The sequence below is a fragment of the Molothrus aeneus genome, chromosome 2 (assembly GCF_037042795.1).
Source record: "Molothrus aeneus isolate 106 chromosome 2, BPBGC_Maene_1.0, whole genome shotgun sequence".
Classification (NCBI taxonomy): domain Eukaryota; kingdom Metazoa; phylum Chordata; class Aves; order Passeriformes; family Icteridae; genus Molothrus; species Molothrus aeneus.
Genome location: NC_089647.1, coordinates 49413755 through 49429692, shown reverse-complemented (window position 1 = coordinate 49429692; position 15938 = coordinate 49413755). Strand labels below are relative to the sequence as shown.

Below are 15938 nucleotides of genomic sequence, written 5' to 3'. Positions count from 1 at the left end.
CACAAGCTACCGTTCTTACACAAACTGCTCCAGCATGGGTCCCTTCCATAGGGTGCAGTCCTTCAGGAATAGACTGCTCCAGCATGGGTCCTCCATGAGGCCACAAGCTCGGCCAGAAAACCTGCCCCAGCACAGGCTCTCCATGGGGCCACTCCCTCCTCTGGGCAACCCTCTGCTTCCTGGTCCTCCACAGGCTGCAGGTGGGTCCCTCACAGACCTCCATGGGCTGCAGAGGAACAGCTGCCACATCATGGTCTACACAACAGACTGCAGGGGAATCTCTGCTCCATCAACTGGGGCACCTCCTCCCTCTCTTTGCTCACTGACCTTGCTGCGCACTGGGCTGTTCCCCTCACATATCCTCACTCCTCTCTCCAGCTGCAATCACTCCTCTGCAGTAACTTCATTTTAAATCTGTTCCCCACAGTCACTGCCACTACTGCTGATGGGTCTGGCATGGAACTGGCTGGCACTGGCTCTCTCAGACACAGGAGAAGCTTCCAGCAGGTTCTCACAGAAACCACCCCTGCAGCCCCCCCACTACCAAAGCCTGGACACATAAACCCACTACATCCTCTGAGACCAGGATTATACCACTCCAATCCCCAACCTCCACACCTTCAAAGCTGAGCATTATCCCAGACATTATCCTCATGAAGCATCATAATACAGTTTTTTATATGACATTCTACTTTCTAAAGATCCATTTTATTACTTAAAGTATTTTTCTTCTACAGCTTATTTTGATGCTTATACAACAAAAGACTTCAGGCAAGTCTTTGTTTTCAGTCACAGTACAAACCTATTGACCTAGAATGGTTATTCTTAACTTAAAAATATACAAGAAGAAAAAAACCATTGAAAAATAATGAAAAATATTACAAGAGAAACAGAAGACAAACTATTAAGCTGGAAGCTACCTACCATATAGCAGTACCAAAATGCATTAACAATTACTTCTACATGCCCTTTTCTCAATAACTCTCTTGGCTGTATTAATTTTTAATAATGCTCAAGTAGCCTTTCATTATAGTGTTTTAAAGATCTCATTTTGCTACACTAAGTATAGACTATTTAGTTGGATTTCCATTTTCTAAATAAATAGAAATGCCAAAGAGTTTTATTTAAATTAGGATTGCTTTTAGACCACAAGTCTCCCTACCTCCCAGGCAATCTTCAGGATTTCTTAAAGGAATTTTAAATCAAAATTCATCTTGGCTGTACTGTCAGCTGCAGCTGTGCCATGTCTTGCTTGTAGTACGAAGTATGTGGTCCCCTCAACCATTCATGCTCTACAGAATGCATACATAAGAGCATTTTTAAACCTGTGATTGTTCAAAACCTAATACAACAAACATACATGGCCATTTCAGAAGTACTGCTTAAACAAAAACAACCCAATGCTCACCCTTAAAAATGTTGCTTTATGATCTTCTTACTAAGGAAGGCCTAAAATCTACTATAACTCCACAAGGAGCACATGAGAGAGGAATTTTGAAGTAATAATTTACACAAGGTGTTCCCAAGATTCTTCTGACCTCCAGAAAGGATTTAGATTGCAATGGCACTTCAAGACTTTTACTGCTTCTTCTGCACTTCTGGGTAATACCAGATTTTTGGTACAAGATGCATTTAGGATTGATCTTGGCCAGACTAAAATACAAAATATGTGCTGTGCTGCTTTTTTTTTGCAGAGTGAAGTAACTTCTGGCTAAAACAGAGCTCTGCTAACTTAAAGGAAGTTGAAAAGACAGTTCCTGCACGAGGGAAAGTCCATTACAAGTAATTGCAACCATCCTAACTTCAGAGGACAGGCCAGGACCACAAACCAAAGCTACAACAAATGATCCAAGACCTTAAATCTGGACTACAACAGGTATTCTCTATTTACACTCTGAAACCTCTTAACTGCATTGAGTTTTAAGAGAAGGATTTCTTACTTAAAAATTTCAACACAAAGCACTTTGAAACCCACATGCTGGCTTAGACTCTGGTATTAACAGATGGTGAAAATTCCCTCAGACACCTCAAAAATTAATAAAACATCATGTAACAAGTCATTTCAAGGTCTCTGTAAATCCAGGTGGACACTGAAAGATAACCTGTTGTACTCAGGATTTTCCCATCATGCTGTTAAGTTTTTATTTTTTAATATAAAGCTTCCTTTTAATGGTACCATTTCTCAATAGCTAAACTTAATCTAAACAACTAATAATTTGGATAAATTTTATACATTTCTGTTTTTTTTTTTTTAAAGACTCACCTGGAAATATATCAGCTTCAACAGCCTAAAAGTTATCAGCCTCACTCAGCTGAAACTTCTGCTTCCTCCCTTTCCCATTCTTCTTGATTGTGCTGAGGTACAGTAAAGGCTCTTCATACATTATAAACATATTTGCATTAGTTTGAACAGTTGGGTTACTGAAAAAGTGGAAGTTTAAACTACAACTTCAAGTGACAAAACAGATTACAGACTTGAAAACTACTTTTTTAACTGAGACAGCAACTGAGTATATCCAAATTTATTCTTAAATAGAATTTAATCATATTTTATTGAGGAAAAAATTGCAAACAAACACAAACTATTTTATTATAGTTCATTTTTCCTTGTTACAGAATCATCACAGAACCACAGAACAGTTTGGGTTTGAAGAGACCTTGAAGATCATCTAAATCCAATTCCCCTACCATGGGCAGGGAACATCATCCCATAGACCTGGTTTCTCAAAGTACGACCCAACCTGGCCTTGAAAGTATAAAAACCCCTTAGACTAATAATAAGGGAAATCATCACAATTGTGAGCACTGGGAATAACCTGCTTCTGGGCTTTAGAAAATACCTGCAATTATCAACTTCACTGATCCATTTTAAAGAATGCATCAGCTCCTATTCAGTGAGCACTATGTTTAAAATGTCAAATACTATACTGTATCAACTATGAAAGACTGACTACCTCTCAGTGACTAAGCCTACACATTGTTCTAGTTACAATGTGTTTATTACTGTACATGATAAGTTACTTTGAATAAATGGTTTTCTGTTCACGGAACATGAACTATAAAAATTTTGTTACACAATCATCTTTGTTTCATATATTACAGTTTCTAAGTTGCATACAGTTATATGCATGTGAAATGCTATTGAATATTTAATATATAAATCTTAGACTACATATAAAGTCATCAATCTATTATTTTTGACAAACCCAATGCAGAATTTCAACAGCCTTAGCTCTATACTGAATTTTGTATTTTTAGTTTTCCTTCTAACATGAAGCACCTATTGCTTTGAAAACAACGCTAACAGTTCTAGTTTAATTTCATTTCACGTTAATTTTTTGAATAAGGTAGAATTTATAGTATACGTAGAGAGCCACAAAGTTTCATTAACCGAGTATTATGCCATTAACTTTGTACTTTCTCAGCAAAATATTAAATGTACCTACATTTTATATTTCTGAAATCCAAGAAATAAGCTTATGTACAACTGTAACTTTGATTTGCAGAACCAACAGACAGACTTGGGTTTGTGTTTCATCCAAGACTATCTATTAGCAAGCAGACATGGATGACAAGCAAACACTCACTGCTGTGGCTCACCAAGGTCTGTTTTCTTTCTTGGCTGCACGTGGTGCTAATTTTCCTTTGCTGAGTTAGGCATTCGTACATTGGATTATTTGTGGTAGATATTTCAGCTCATACTGTGAGATGAGGAAGAGGACTGCTATTATTAAAAGGCTTCCCAAACTCCACCTCTCATTTTTTCTTATCTGCACAAGGAGAATAAAGATTTAAATGTGTGAATGATTAAGGGATTGGAACATCTGACATACAAAGGAAGGCTGAAGAGAGCTGGGATTATTTAGACTTGAGAAGGTCTGAAGAGATCTTATAAATGTATATTTTTAGGGGGGGGGGGATAGGGTGGGCAGAGTGTAGACACAAGGGAGCCAGACCCTTCTCAGTGGTATGACCCCAGGACACCATGATACAGTTTCGTTTCCAATGGATGGAATTCACTTCACCCTTGGACAGTAGACTCAACACTAACAGGGTCCTCTTGTAAGTCTACTTCTGCATTCACAAAGTGCTCTCTAAGGTATTAAATGATGCAATGGGGACTGCAACATTTCCATGAGAAACAGAGTTGATAACAAAGTCTTTCACATTACTGAATAAGCTATGTAAAGCAAAACAAACAAAAGATGGACTTCTGCAGGTTCTTTGAAGATATGTATGCCATTGCTGAACATACAGAACCAGCAGCAGCAAAGATTTTCAGAACCCCAGAGACTAAAATATGAGGCAAGGGCTCCACAAGTCTCTTGAAGGGAAACATAAGAATGAAACAACTCCCATATCATGAGCATATTGCTTAGAGCACCTTACCCAATCCAATGCAGCCTTACACCAACATTTCCATCAAGTTTCAGCTATTCCAGAGATGAATATTAACAGCCAAGAAGCCATCAGTCACAGATATGACTCATAAATACTGCACACACCTTGCCATTTACAAAAACAGGTAATTTATTTCACTGGAACAAGAGAAGGAAAAGAGGGGGCGCTGAGCTTTTATTGGAGCTCTCAAACTCACAAGAAAATGGCAAAAGCCACCAGCCTTGAAAGTGTAACACAACACTTAGGTTCTTTACCTTCTTCCTTTTTTCATAACTTAACATAGCTAAAAATGCAGCTTTCAGAGGGCCCCTCATTAAGTTTCATTATTGACATAAAAATTATGATTTGAAGAGGGATGAAGCTGATTTTTTTCCCTATAAAATAGGCTTTCTTCTCTTCTCAGGCAAAACCTCTTTACCCATTCTTTCAACATTCCAATTCTTGCAATTAAACATGTTTGCTCCCATTATGAGTATGCGATGCAACTGGAGCTGACATACCTCTGTAGCTCCATATTGATGTGTTTGTCCTATTGGAAGGGGCAGACAGCTTTCCTGTTCTTCCAGCTATAAAAAACGTTTTTAACATTAACAGTGACATAGGGAGATTTTTTGCCCCCAATTAAATCAAGATTTTTTTTTTTTTAATGCAGTAAGCCACACTATATATTGTTTAAGATTAAGAGTAAACTGACTGGTCAGGCATGAGCAATACAAAAAAAGCCTGGCTTCAGCTGGGTCATTACTATCTTGAACATGGCTACTATTCTGTATTTAATGAAAGCAGATTTTATTTTTTCTTTAAGTTTGTAGCAGGAATCTGTTGCAACAGGTTTCTATGGGATCCTTTCTCAATCAAAAGACAGGTTTTCAAATTCATATTTGTGTTTATATTCAAACTATTTTCTTTTTATGAAACAAAATTTAAAAAAAGACAAACCTGCTATGGTGGCTCTTAAAGCAGGTAAACAAAATTCAATAAAAGTTGGAAAACTTTGCATAATTTAGTATTTGTCACAGAATATGAAGACTTATAAAGCAAAAAAAGAAGTGAGATCGCATAAAACTGATTACAATGCCTCACTGGAATAGAAGAATCTGCTCAAAGAACGATTATTTCCATCCTTCTGTCTACACTGCCCCAGTACTACAAAAGCCGTGAGGTAACAAAAAGCATGATATGAATAACAACTTCACTCCTAAGTGAATATTTTGCCATATCTCACTTCCAGCTAATTCCAAAACTTAATACTTATTCTGCATAGTTAAGGAAGGCTTTCAACTGTTAAACAAAAGGGCAGTGAATGAAACATCATTTTGCAAAGACAGATGCCAAGCATTTGTAAGCTGTTGAACAGCATTAGCAACACTCGCATTTACACAAGCTTTCAGTGAATTGTCACGTTAGAACAATTTCAGTGATGCAACCCAATTTTAAAGCAAAGCAGGGTAGTCATATTATAGGGTTGCATTAAAATAAATTAATTGACATTGCTGGTGTAAACCTCAGTAACACCAAAACTACTTAGGCTTATTTACCAAAGGTTATTATTTTCCATCTATGCCAAAAGTACAAAAAAATGCTAAATTGTAAAAATTACTGGAATGCAATTTTAGCAATCAGTAGACTGATCAGAAGTCGAGGTGCTTCTCTACTGGAAATAATAAATAATCTTCCTCTTAGATATTAATGTCATTAACAATCTCCTTAAACTGAATTTATGAAATTATAGTTCAAATAGCTGAAATCGCTATTAATCCTATAGTTGAAGTGGATGTTGCTATTGTTAAGGAAAGAATATGAGACTCTCCACAAACAAAATATTTTTAAATTTTTTCATTATCTTTATGCTGATGATCATGTATCATATCATTTTAGGACATCTACACCAAACTCTTGCAAGACAGATGTGGGAGGTAGGTCATCAAATTCAAAACTGATGTTTCAAGGGATCTGCTGCCTCTGATTATAAAAGCAAGTTCTAAATTTGATTCAGAATTAAAGAAAGCTTAAAGGTTCTGTCTGTGCAAGAATTAGTAAAGCTCCACAATGGGGTGTTTCTATAAAAACAAATAGTAATTAATGATCAAATTTCACAAAAAAATAAATGGAACTTCATCAGAGTAAAGAGACACTAGTGCAGTGACCCTCTGGCCACCGGGCACATTGAATATATAATGAGGTAGCTGATGCTGTTCTGTGTAAAGGACAATAAAACACTGTACACTAATGGAAGGGCAACACAAATTAATCTGAAATAGATTTACTGAGACAGGCCAAAATACAAAATGGAAAAAGTGCAGAACCAAATAATGAACTGGTAAGACTAAGAGGCTGATTTAAAATAGCTTAGATAGCTTATTAAGTTAACATTCTGTTAATAGTGTACACAACATTTATCAGAAAATATTCTGTTTTGCTACTAACCCAATCACAGATTTCATTCCACTTTGACTAAATTCAATACAGTGCAGAAGGGGAACAAACACTTTGAAAGGAATTCAGAGATGATTATGCAGGTTTTGGGTGTTAGTTTTTTGTTGTTTTTTTTAAAGATGCAATATAGAAAGTGTTTCATATATTTGAGATGTATGAGTGAACACACTGAAAAGCCCTAACATGAAAGAAAAAACTGCACCACAGCCTCTTAGACCTCAGCCTTGCCACAGCCCCAACTTCTACCCCTTGGAGTGCTCATCTGAAAGCAGGTACAGGGGAAAATATGGAGGGCAGAGAGAACAACCAGTGTATAACTGAATACACAGATAAATGCTTAGTCTTGTAAAACACATGGCTTAAATGGGGAATCAGGTCACAATTTCATAAAAATAGCATCTTGATAGAGAAAGGTGCTAACCCTTTGCTTGGTGCAAAGGGATAAAACACAGGTAGGGTCTCAGGAGGGGGAAGGGGGAAAGGCCAAGGATTGCAGGTGTCTTTTCAATACAAGTCTCACAACTTTATTATTTCAGTGTGACAAAAATAAAAAAGCCTCTAGGTATTCACCTCCCTTATAATCCATGAATTGAATCCTGTAAAGACAAGTGAGAAGTAAAATCAAGATGTAAAGCTAAGAAGAAAACAGCTATTCAGAGTTAAGCATTAGGGAACATTCAGTTACATGCCAACATGACAGATTTTTAAAAGTTATCACCTATAGAAATATATCAACCCATCATACAAGAACTACAGCAGATTCCAAGCCACCTGCTGAGATACCATTAGTGCTTTATGACTGATAGAAGGATTGAAAAAAACTTTTCAGCCATAAACACCTACTCTCAAAGATGAGATAAAAAAGCCCCCAAAAATCAGTTATAATAAAATAATTAAATGAGCATTCAGTCATTCAAAGATTTTCTGTAATCAAAACTAAGTTTTTCACAGAAGCATTAAATAATGGCAAGAGCTACAGTACTCTAAAGTAGCTGCCCATGGAATGTTATGACAAACTCTCACATCAGATACTCTCTTTTAATACAGCTCTGGTAGCTTGTACAGCAATGCCCAAACAGAGATTAGTTGGATAGATGAGCAGGATACCAACAGGCCAGTGGGACAGACTAATTTGGACAAGGACTGCCACCTTCAGTTAAGTATAACCTAAACCAAAATTCACACCAAAAGCAAACAAACAAAACCCCCAAAAAAATACCAACTTGGAAATTTCCCTAAACTTAACTTTTTTGACTAGTACCATCTATCAGCAGAGAATTACACTCAAAATGAGAAAGCTTACACCAAGAAATGGAATAAGATTCTCAAGCCTGCAAAGCTAGTTCCACAAGAAAAACAAAAGTCATATGACAGAGGCTACAGCTCAGGAGGCCCACACTTTCTCAGACTACAACAGTGTCCAATAAACAAAAGTGTTTCTTCCTCCCCACCTTTAAGTAGAACTGTGCCATGGGACAGTGCAGCAACCAAAACTATAAATGGATTTAAAGAATCCAGATACCAAAGCTAGCTATAGCATAAGAAAACCCTTAACCAATCTCTGAAGAAAAGAAGTACCAAAGGAAAAAAAAAAAACAAAAAACAAAAACATCTCTAACACAGGCCTCCCTTTACATTTTTCCTTATGACCACTACTACAGAAAGCCTGCAGGGAGAGAAGGATCTCTCATGTAATTCAACCCATTTGCTCTGAAACTGCAAATGCCACTCCTACGAGTACACAATGTGACAGAGCACTAAAAAACGGCTTACCTCTTGTGATGGGTGACTAACACTGAAGTAGGATGGAACAGCCAAGAAAACAAGAAGAGCTAGGCAGAAGTGTGGGCTGCAGTCAACAAGAACAGAAAAAGACTTTTTGAACTAAGCCTGGTGTTTGACCTACTTCTTACAAGCACTCTCTAGCCTGACAAAACCCATATAAAAGCTTTCCAGATTGCACAAGGAGAACCCTGGTCAGCTACACCTGTATCAGATTGAAATCTTCACATCTGCATCACATCATCTGCTCAAGATGCACAGGCAAAATTCACAACAAGAGCAGCTTGTTTCAGCACCAGCCACAACTTTTTAGTATCATTCAGCTTCCTGTTCACCTTGCTTACTGTGTACTGCCATATAATCAGCACTACAAAACCCAAAATCACAGATGCTAGGAAATTCAAACTGGAACAGAGAAAGGTTCCTAAAAGCTAAGGAACAATGCAACTCATATAGTTACGTTTGATCAAAGATGGCCAAACAAGAGTCAGTTCAAAATGTACACTGAAGAAAAAATTCCCAAGACCACCTAAACACTGGAAAAGCAAGAGAATTGAGAAAGCAAATCAGTAAAATAATAGAAGACCAATCAAGGTATATTAAAGAAAACTAATTAAAGCCATATGTGGAAACTTTGCTGTAGGAAATAAGAAAAAAAAACTAGACAAAGTAGAAGAATAGGTAGACAGACTGACCCACTTCCACTTTAACATCACATTTTCTGGAGCGCACGGTACAGAATTTTGTTTTAAACATCAGTCTAACAGCAATGTGAACATCTCCCATGCAATAACAATATCCTTGAGAGCACCATGAGAAAACTAACAAGAGTTGTTCAAAGGGGCCTCCTCCACAATAGAAGCACAGAACTGGTATCAAAATATCCCCAAAGAGAAATCCCTTAGAGAAATTAGAGGATTACACATTTTTTATGGAAAGCCCTTTCTAGTTTGGTGCTTTGCAGTACACAAGGGTCAGTGAACACACATCTCAGAGAGAGCATGCTCAGCCTGGGAATTCATATTAAACCCATGGACCAAAACCAAAATAAGCACCAACACAGAAGAATGCAGGTGATACAATGAGACATTCCCTCCTACTTCCAGAAATGTAAAAATAATACAATATTATATAAAATCATTCTAAAAACCCTTTCAGATTCTTAAGATCTTCTGACCTTCACAGTACTAACACCATCAGGTCTTTCTAAGGACAACTGAGTCCTTTATAGGCATTGGCATATAAAGGGCTGAACCCTCTCTCCGCTGTCTTTCACGATAATGTTAAACAATGAAAAATAACACAAGCAATACTAGATATTCTACAAAGCGACACTCAGCTGAACAAGCTGACCAGTTTAACAGAACTTTGAACACAGCAGGTTCTGAGGAAACACTAAGAAAAGCATCAAGAAAAACAACTAATCTCACAAACATGGAGGAATGCTCAAGAACAAACTACTGTCTGATCTGACACTTAAAATTTGGCAAAGCTGAAAATACAACAATATATTGGACCACAAATATTTTCTACACTGTAAAAAATACACTTCCTCACCTCACAGATACAATAAATCACTACGTACATCAGTTTCAGAAGGTACTACATGAGTTAAGTCCAAAATCCAGCACGAGAGATTACAGTGTGGGCCACCAAAACAAACATGCAAAGGTAAAAACTCTTCAAGAGAAACCCTAAAAGCCCAGCTTCACAAGAAAGAAGAGTGACGACCTCCAAGACAAGGGCACACACCAGAAAAAAGTTTTGTCTCGGACATTTACTGCTGCTTTGATGCAGATGCAGGAAGAGTAAACAGATTTATTAAGCTTTACACAAAAGACAGCAATAAACTCTGATAAGAAAATTTAAAAGGCATCTCCATCTTTAACTTCTGATTCTCTCTGATAATAAAACATCTCAGCTATGCAAAATTCTTACACTAAAAAGCTATTACCAAATGGCTTATAGCAACCCAATATGGCATAATGCAAGTTACATTTCTCTGAGAGACTTAACATATCAACTGATGTATCAAAACAAGATCATTGTTCATTCATTATCACACCTGCATCAAAAGTCATTCAGGAGTAGTACAGGTAAAGACTGAAAAAAACCAAAACAACAAAACTACCAAACCAAATAGTTCTCTCTACCCCCAGCTACCCACTGAAAAATGCTTCTAAAACAGAAAAATGCATCTTATTTTAAGTTGCTACTAAAATCCTTAATACAGAATGAGATGATGTTTAGTAGTTTAGGAATATGCCATCAGTTTTACTTTATATCTGCCATATTCACTGCTTGTTCCACATGTGAGTAAATTAAGTTTAAAATATAAAAACCTAATTTTGAAGCATTTACTGCCCTGAGGAAAAAAAATAATAGACACAATACAGCCTCTCTCTGCTTTGGGAATAGTGACTGTTGTATATTAGAGTCCATCTGTTAAGTAATGACTGATCCAGGATGCAACGCTGCTGCAGCAGACTCACAAGCACTTTCACATTCATATACATCTCCCAGGGCTGAGAGAACTGTTAAACACTCTTGTGTTTATTTTAAAATATAAACATTGTTTTCAGCAACAGGAACTGATTAGTAGGTCTATCTTACATGCAAGCAATGGATGTCCTCCACAGAGATACCAAACCATACTCTTAGCCTCTCCATCAAAGACAAGGCAATGTTAATCCAGTTGCTGGTGCACTAACAGCCAGAATTAAAATGAGCTTAAATATCAGTAAGAATGAAAGAAGAAAGAAAACTAGAAAAGGATGAAACATCTTTGTATCTGTCATGATCTACACAAAGCCAGTTACTAAAATAACAGCATGTCATTAACTTATTTTGAGTGCTACATTTAAAGAAATGGGTAATAAACCAATGAAGTTATGATGACTTGTACCATACTTGTACCACACATACAAAGAACAAAAATAAAAATTACAAGTCACATTTCAAGCTGTCAAACAAACAGCTTGTAGAGATGAATGGGAAATATACCAGATCACTGTTTTGACATATTCACAAAACTATCAGTTTTAACCCTGTGTGTTCAGATTTGCCTTAATATTAAAATGATCCGACCAAATTACGTCCTTCCCTGCATGCTGCAGCTTTTCCATTCAGTCTGTGCTAGGTCAAATGCAAATAACTGGCAGACAGAAGAATGCACCTTTCTAAAGTGTTTGAAACAAAATATATTCTTTACATGACTTTGTACAAAATGATTGGAGATTAGGAGCATTAAACTCATTTGAAACAAAGGCAGTTTCAATTAACTACCATTCAGTTTTGAGCAGTCATTTTTCTATCCTATTTTATGTGCAAAATTTGAGGGTATTTCATTGACTGAACTATTTCAAAAGCTTTGCTGCAGCAAATCTTGCATTCAGGAACAGCACCAAATTGCACATAATTGAAAGTGATTCATTTTTAGATGCACTCGCTTGGCTTCTGTAGGTTCCTCAGGCTTTGGTGTAGGTAGCGCAAAAACATTAAGTCATACAGTCCTGCAGTAACTCTTTCACTCCATGAAGTGAGCAGCTGACTAAGGAGCTACATTTTAGCATTTTCTCCTTGTTTCAGCTATTTACCTCTGTACAATAGTATTTTGCAATGCACAGACCTTGGACGAAAGTAACAACAACATTTACTTTTGCAAACAAGAATGTGTCTTAGGAACAGAGCAGGTTATTAAGACTTGGGCAACCCAATACAATACTGCAATACAACTAACTCTTTATTACAAATACTAAAGCGTATTAAATCCCTGAAAAAATCTCCCTTCTCCCCCTTCCTCCACATAAATTACTCAACTAGCTCTGATCTAACAGAGCTAACTAACCCTTCACATGTTTCAGCCACCAAGAAAAGATACCAGCTCAGGCTGGGGTTTTTTAATGCTTTTCAATTAAAACCAGATACTACATTCATGCCACTCTTCGTCTCAAGAGGAAGCTACTAGGTTAAAGGGCAGCGTCCATAGCACGAAATTGCAAATTACTTAATCTCCTTATTTTTCTCGCTGTAAATTGCACACACTACACTTCTGCAGGAGGCGGCTGGGACGAGGCACTGGGAAGGGGAAGAGTGGCCTGTCTGTTCTAGGTAGGGTCCTGCCTGGAGTTTAGGGAGCGCTGAGGGGGCTTCTGTCACACGCACGACGGACGAGGCGATGAGGAGGTCGCGGGATTAACGAGGAGTTTGGGAAGGAAGGATGGCTGGAGAAGGGCCGTACGTGTAGGAGGGACACGGGGGCTGGGAGGATGCGGTCCCTGCCGGGTGGCACAGGGGCGGAGGGGCGCAGGAGCAGCCCCGGCAGGAGGTGGGCTGCGCGGGCCGGTGCCCGCCGGGGCGTCACCGGGGCGGGGTGCCCGGCCGCTTACCAGGTTCAGCACCGTCTCCACGATGTCCCGGTTGCTGACCTCCCCAACCTGGATGAGTCCGATGAGGACGGCGAATTTCATCCGGATATTGCGGATCGGCACCGACGGGTTAATCATCCCCGCGGGGAGCACCACGGACCCGGAGCCCGACGCCCTCAGCTCCCCCATCACCGCGACGCTGCTGCTGCCGCCGCCTCCGCCGCCGCCTCCACCGCCGGCCCCGACGGAGATAAGTCCCGCGGGCTGCGGGTCCGGCCCCGACACCGGCTTCTCGCTCGCCATTTACCCCCCGCCGTTACCGGCACCTGCCGCCGCCGCCTCCCCGCCCGGCCGGGCCGAGCCGCGCATCCACCGCAGTCGCACCCGGCGGGGCCGCAGGGAGCCGGCCCGAGGCGCCGGCACCGTCCCAGGAGCCGCTCCCCCGCTCCGCTATAATGAGGGATTATTATGGGCGCCGATGCCCCGTTAGCCGCGGACTGCCCGGCCGGGGCCGCCTCCCTGCCGCGGGGCCGGGGGCGCGGGCGGCGCCGAGCGCGGTGCGGCCCGGCGGGGGCGAGCGGCGCGCGGGGCGTGCGGCGGCGCGAGCGATGCCGCTGCCGCTGTTGTTGTGGAGCCGAACCCGCCGCCGCTCACGCCGCCATGTTGCCGCCCCCTGCCTGCGGTAGCCGCCAGGGCGCCTGCGCCGAGCCCGTCGGGGGAGTGGCCGGGCCGGGCCCCCCCAGCCGGCCGGGGCACAGGTGAGCAGGTGCGCGGGGCCGCCGCGCCGCCGCCTCCCCCCGGGCGCCGCGGGCCGCCGCCCTCCGCTCGGGGAGGTCTCGCAGGGCCGTCCGAAGGGACAGGGTGGAGCCCCCCGTGCGCCCGCCTGGCCGCGCCCCGCCGCCCCAGGGCGCCCCCTGCGGGAGGGGCGGGTGACGCCGCCGCTGCCGGTGACGGGAGATGCCGCCCCTCGCTGCCCCCAGGCCCTCGGGCACTGTTCTTGCTTGGTGGTGGTGTCAGGTACAATGATGTCCAGTCAACATCCGCTTTCCCATGCCCCTTGATTCAGTGATGCTCATGGCAATGAGCATTTTAATCAAGTCTCTCCAGTACTAGAGAAACAGAAGTACCTCCGATGCTTTTTGAGGATACTCAAATTATTTTAATTGTTGTTGTATGCGTTGAATAAAGTTGTATATATTTGCTCTATGTGTGTTGGAGTTAATCCATACCTGTTAAAAAATATGTTCTTGGCTTTATATTGATGCTCATCACAAAGTTGGATTTTGCAACAAAGCTTGCCCTGTGGTCATAGAATACCATTCACCCTGACTCTTCTGTAGCCCCAAACTTGGGGTTTTGGCTGGATTGCTGGTCCTCCTTATATCCAGCTCTAGGTAATAAACTGTAAAAACACGATGAATCAGCAGAACTGGATCTAGAACTCCTAGATTACAGCAGCTGCTGTAAGCTCCACCAAAAGAATGAGGATGCCTCAGCTCTGTACTAAGATGCATTTGCTCTGTGTACATGGAGATACAGTATGATACATTTACTTTTTTGCCAAAGTCCATAGGTGCTTGTCAGTGTGTAGAGCCCGGATACATAGACATGACTAAAACAGAGGTTAGCTGTGAAACACAGAACCAACATTATTTCAGAAGGCTGGAAAAGAAGTGAAGAAAACCCAAAAGGTCATTAATGAAAGATAAGAAAGCAAAAATTTTCTTGGGAGAAATTCCTTTACAATTTGCACCAGCCACAAGCAGTCATGTATGATTCATAATAAAGGTTTACTTTCGTTTTTTATATTCATGGAGGTGCCAAAGGTTCCATTCTCATCAGCAGCAGAACTAGCAAAGCTGAATACACACTCACTAAACTCCTTTCAGGAATACATGACCTCTTTTGCAAAACTGAAGCCTAAGCCTAGAACTCTGTAACAGTCACTTAAAATTGCAACGCATTCAGGAGCTAACCCACAGCAGTCAGTTGTCTTGATTATTCTCCCATCTACAATATCTGTGTGGTGAGACATGTTGCTATAAATAGTATTGCTGGTTGAAACTTCATGTTGGCTGATGGGTTGACTGGTTTTCTTGTTCCGATTCATCTCATAGTTACTGCCTGTCCTTGCCAAATGGGTAGGAAGCTGTTATAATTGCTTTCCTACTGGTAGGTATATTAAATTTGATCTCTATTGACTTACTGATTTTCACAAATCCCAAAATAACTTCAAAGCGTTGAGATCCATTGTTAAATTTGCTTAAAATTTGTCAGGGACTTTTTCATGTTCGTGGTGGAATGGATGAACTAATACCACATAACCGCATAAACTTTTTTTTTCACAAAAAAAACAAGATAACAAAATATAATTTGATACATTTTATTTTCCATTCCTCACTTCATGCTACTCTTCATGGAAGACTCCATCATTTGCCTGTGTACATAACTCCTGAACACAACTGTTCCATATACAATTGTTAATGCATTCCTCCACACTGAATTTCTGATAAAATTGCAATCATGAGTTTCTTTAAAAGTGGTTAACATTTTCACTGCTGAAATCACATAATACACTATATGTAGTATTAGGGAAAAAAAACATTAGAAGAAAGTTAATTCCCAACAATATATTTAATAGCAGAGACTTCCTTTAGTTCTTAAACTCATATTTGGTTTTACAAATAAATTTTTCAAAATCATGCTCTCTTTATTTTTATAAGCCGAATCGTTGTGAAGAAGTAGCTGTCTTCTCTAATCAACAGTGTTTGTTTTTGATAAGCAAACTTTCATTGAGGTGAGCCATTCATCAACTCATGTGAACATTATTGTAGCACTGGCATTCTGAAAGAAAAACAAATTTGAAACATTAATCTCAGCCCTTTAGTAATTGCAGCTCTGGTGTTCATTTGCTTCCATTCTAGCACCTCATCAGACTGAAAATTAAAGTAA

The 15938-nt window shown here is 40.1% G+C and overlaps 1 protein-coding gene across 5 annotated transcripts in view; it reads right to left on the bottom strand.

The window, feature by feature from the left end:
• NBEA (neurobeachin) overlaps positions 1-13393 on the bottom strand; it is a 458842-nt gene extending 445449 nt beyond the window's left edge. For 2 of the 5 annotated variants that reach the window (XM_066544902.1, XM_066544905.1), the window contains exon 1: positions 13008-13384. In XM_066544902.1, coding sequence (XP_066400999.1) covers positions 13008-13289 — 282 coding nt within the window. In that variant the 5' untranslated portion in view covers positions 13290-13384. Of the gene's footprint in view, positions 1-13007 lie in introns of all 5 variants that reach the window. The other 3 variants (XM_066544903.1, XM_066544904.1, XM_066544906.1) reach the window with 3 other exon arrangements.
• Between the last annotated feature and the right edge of the window lie 2545 nt (positions 13394-15938).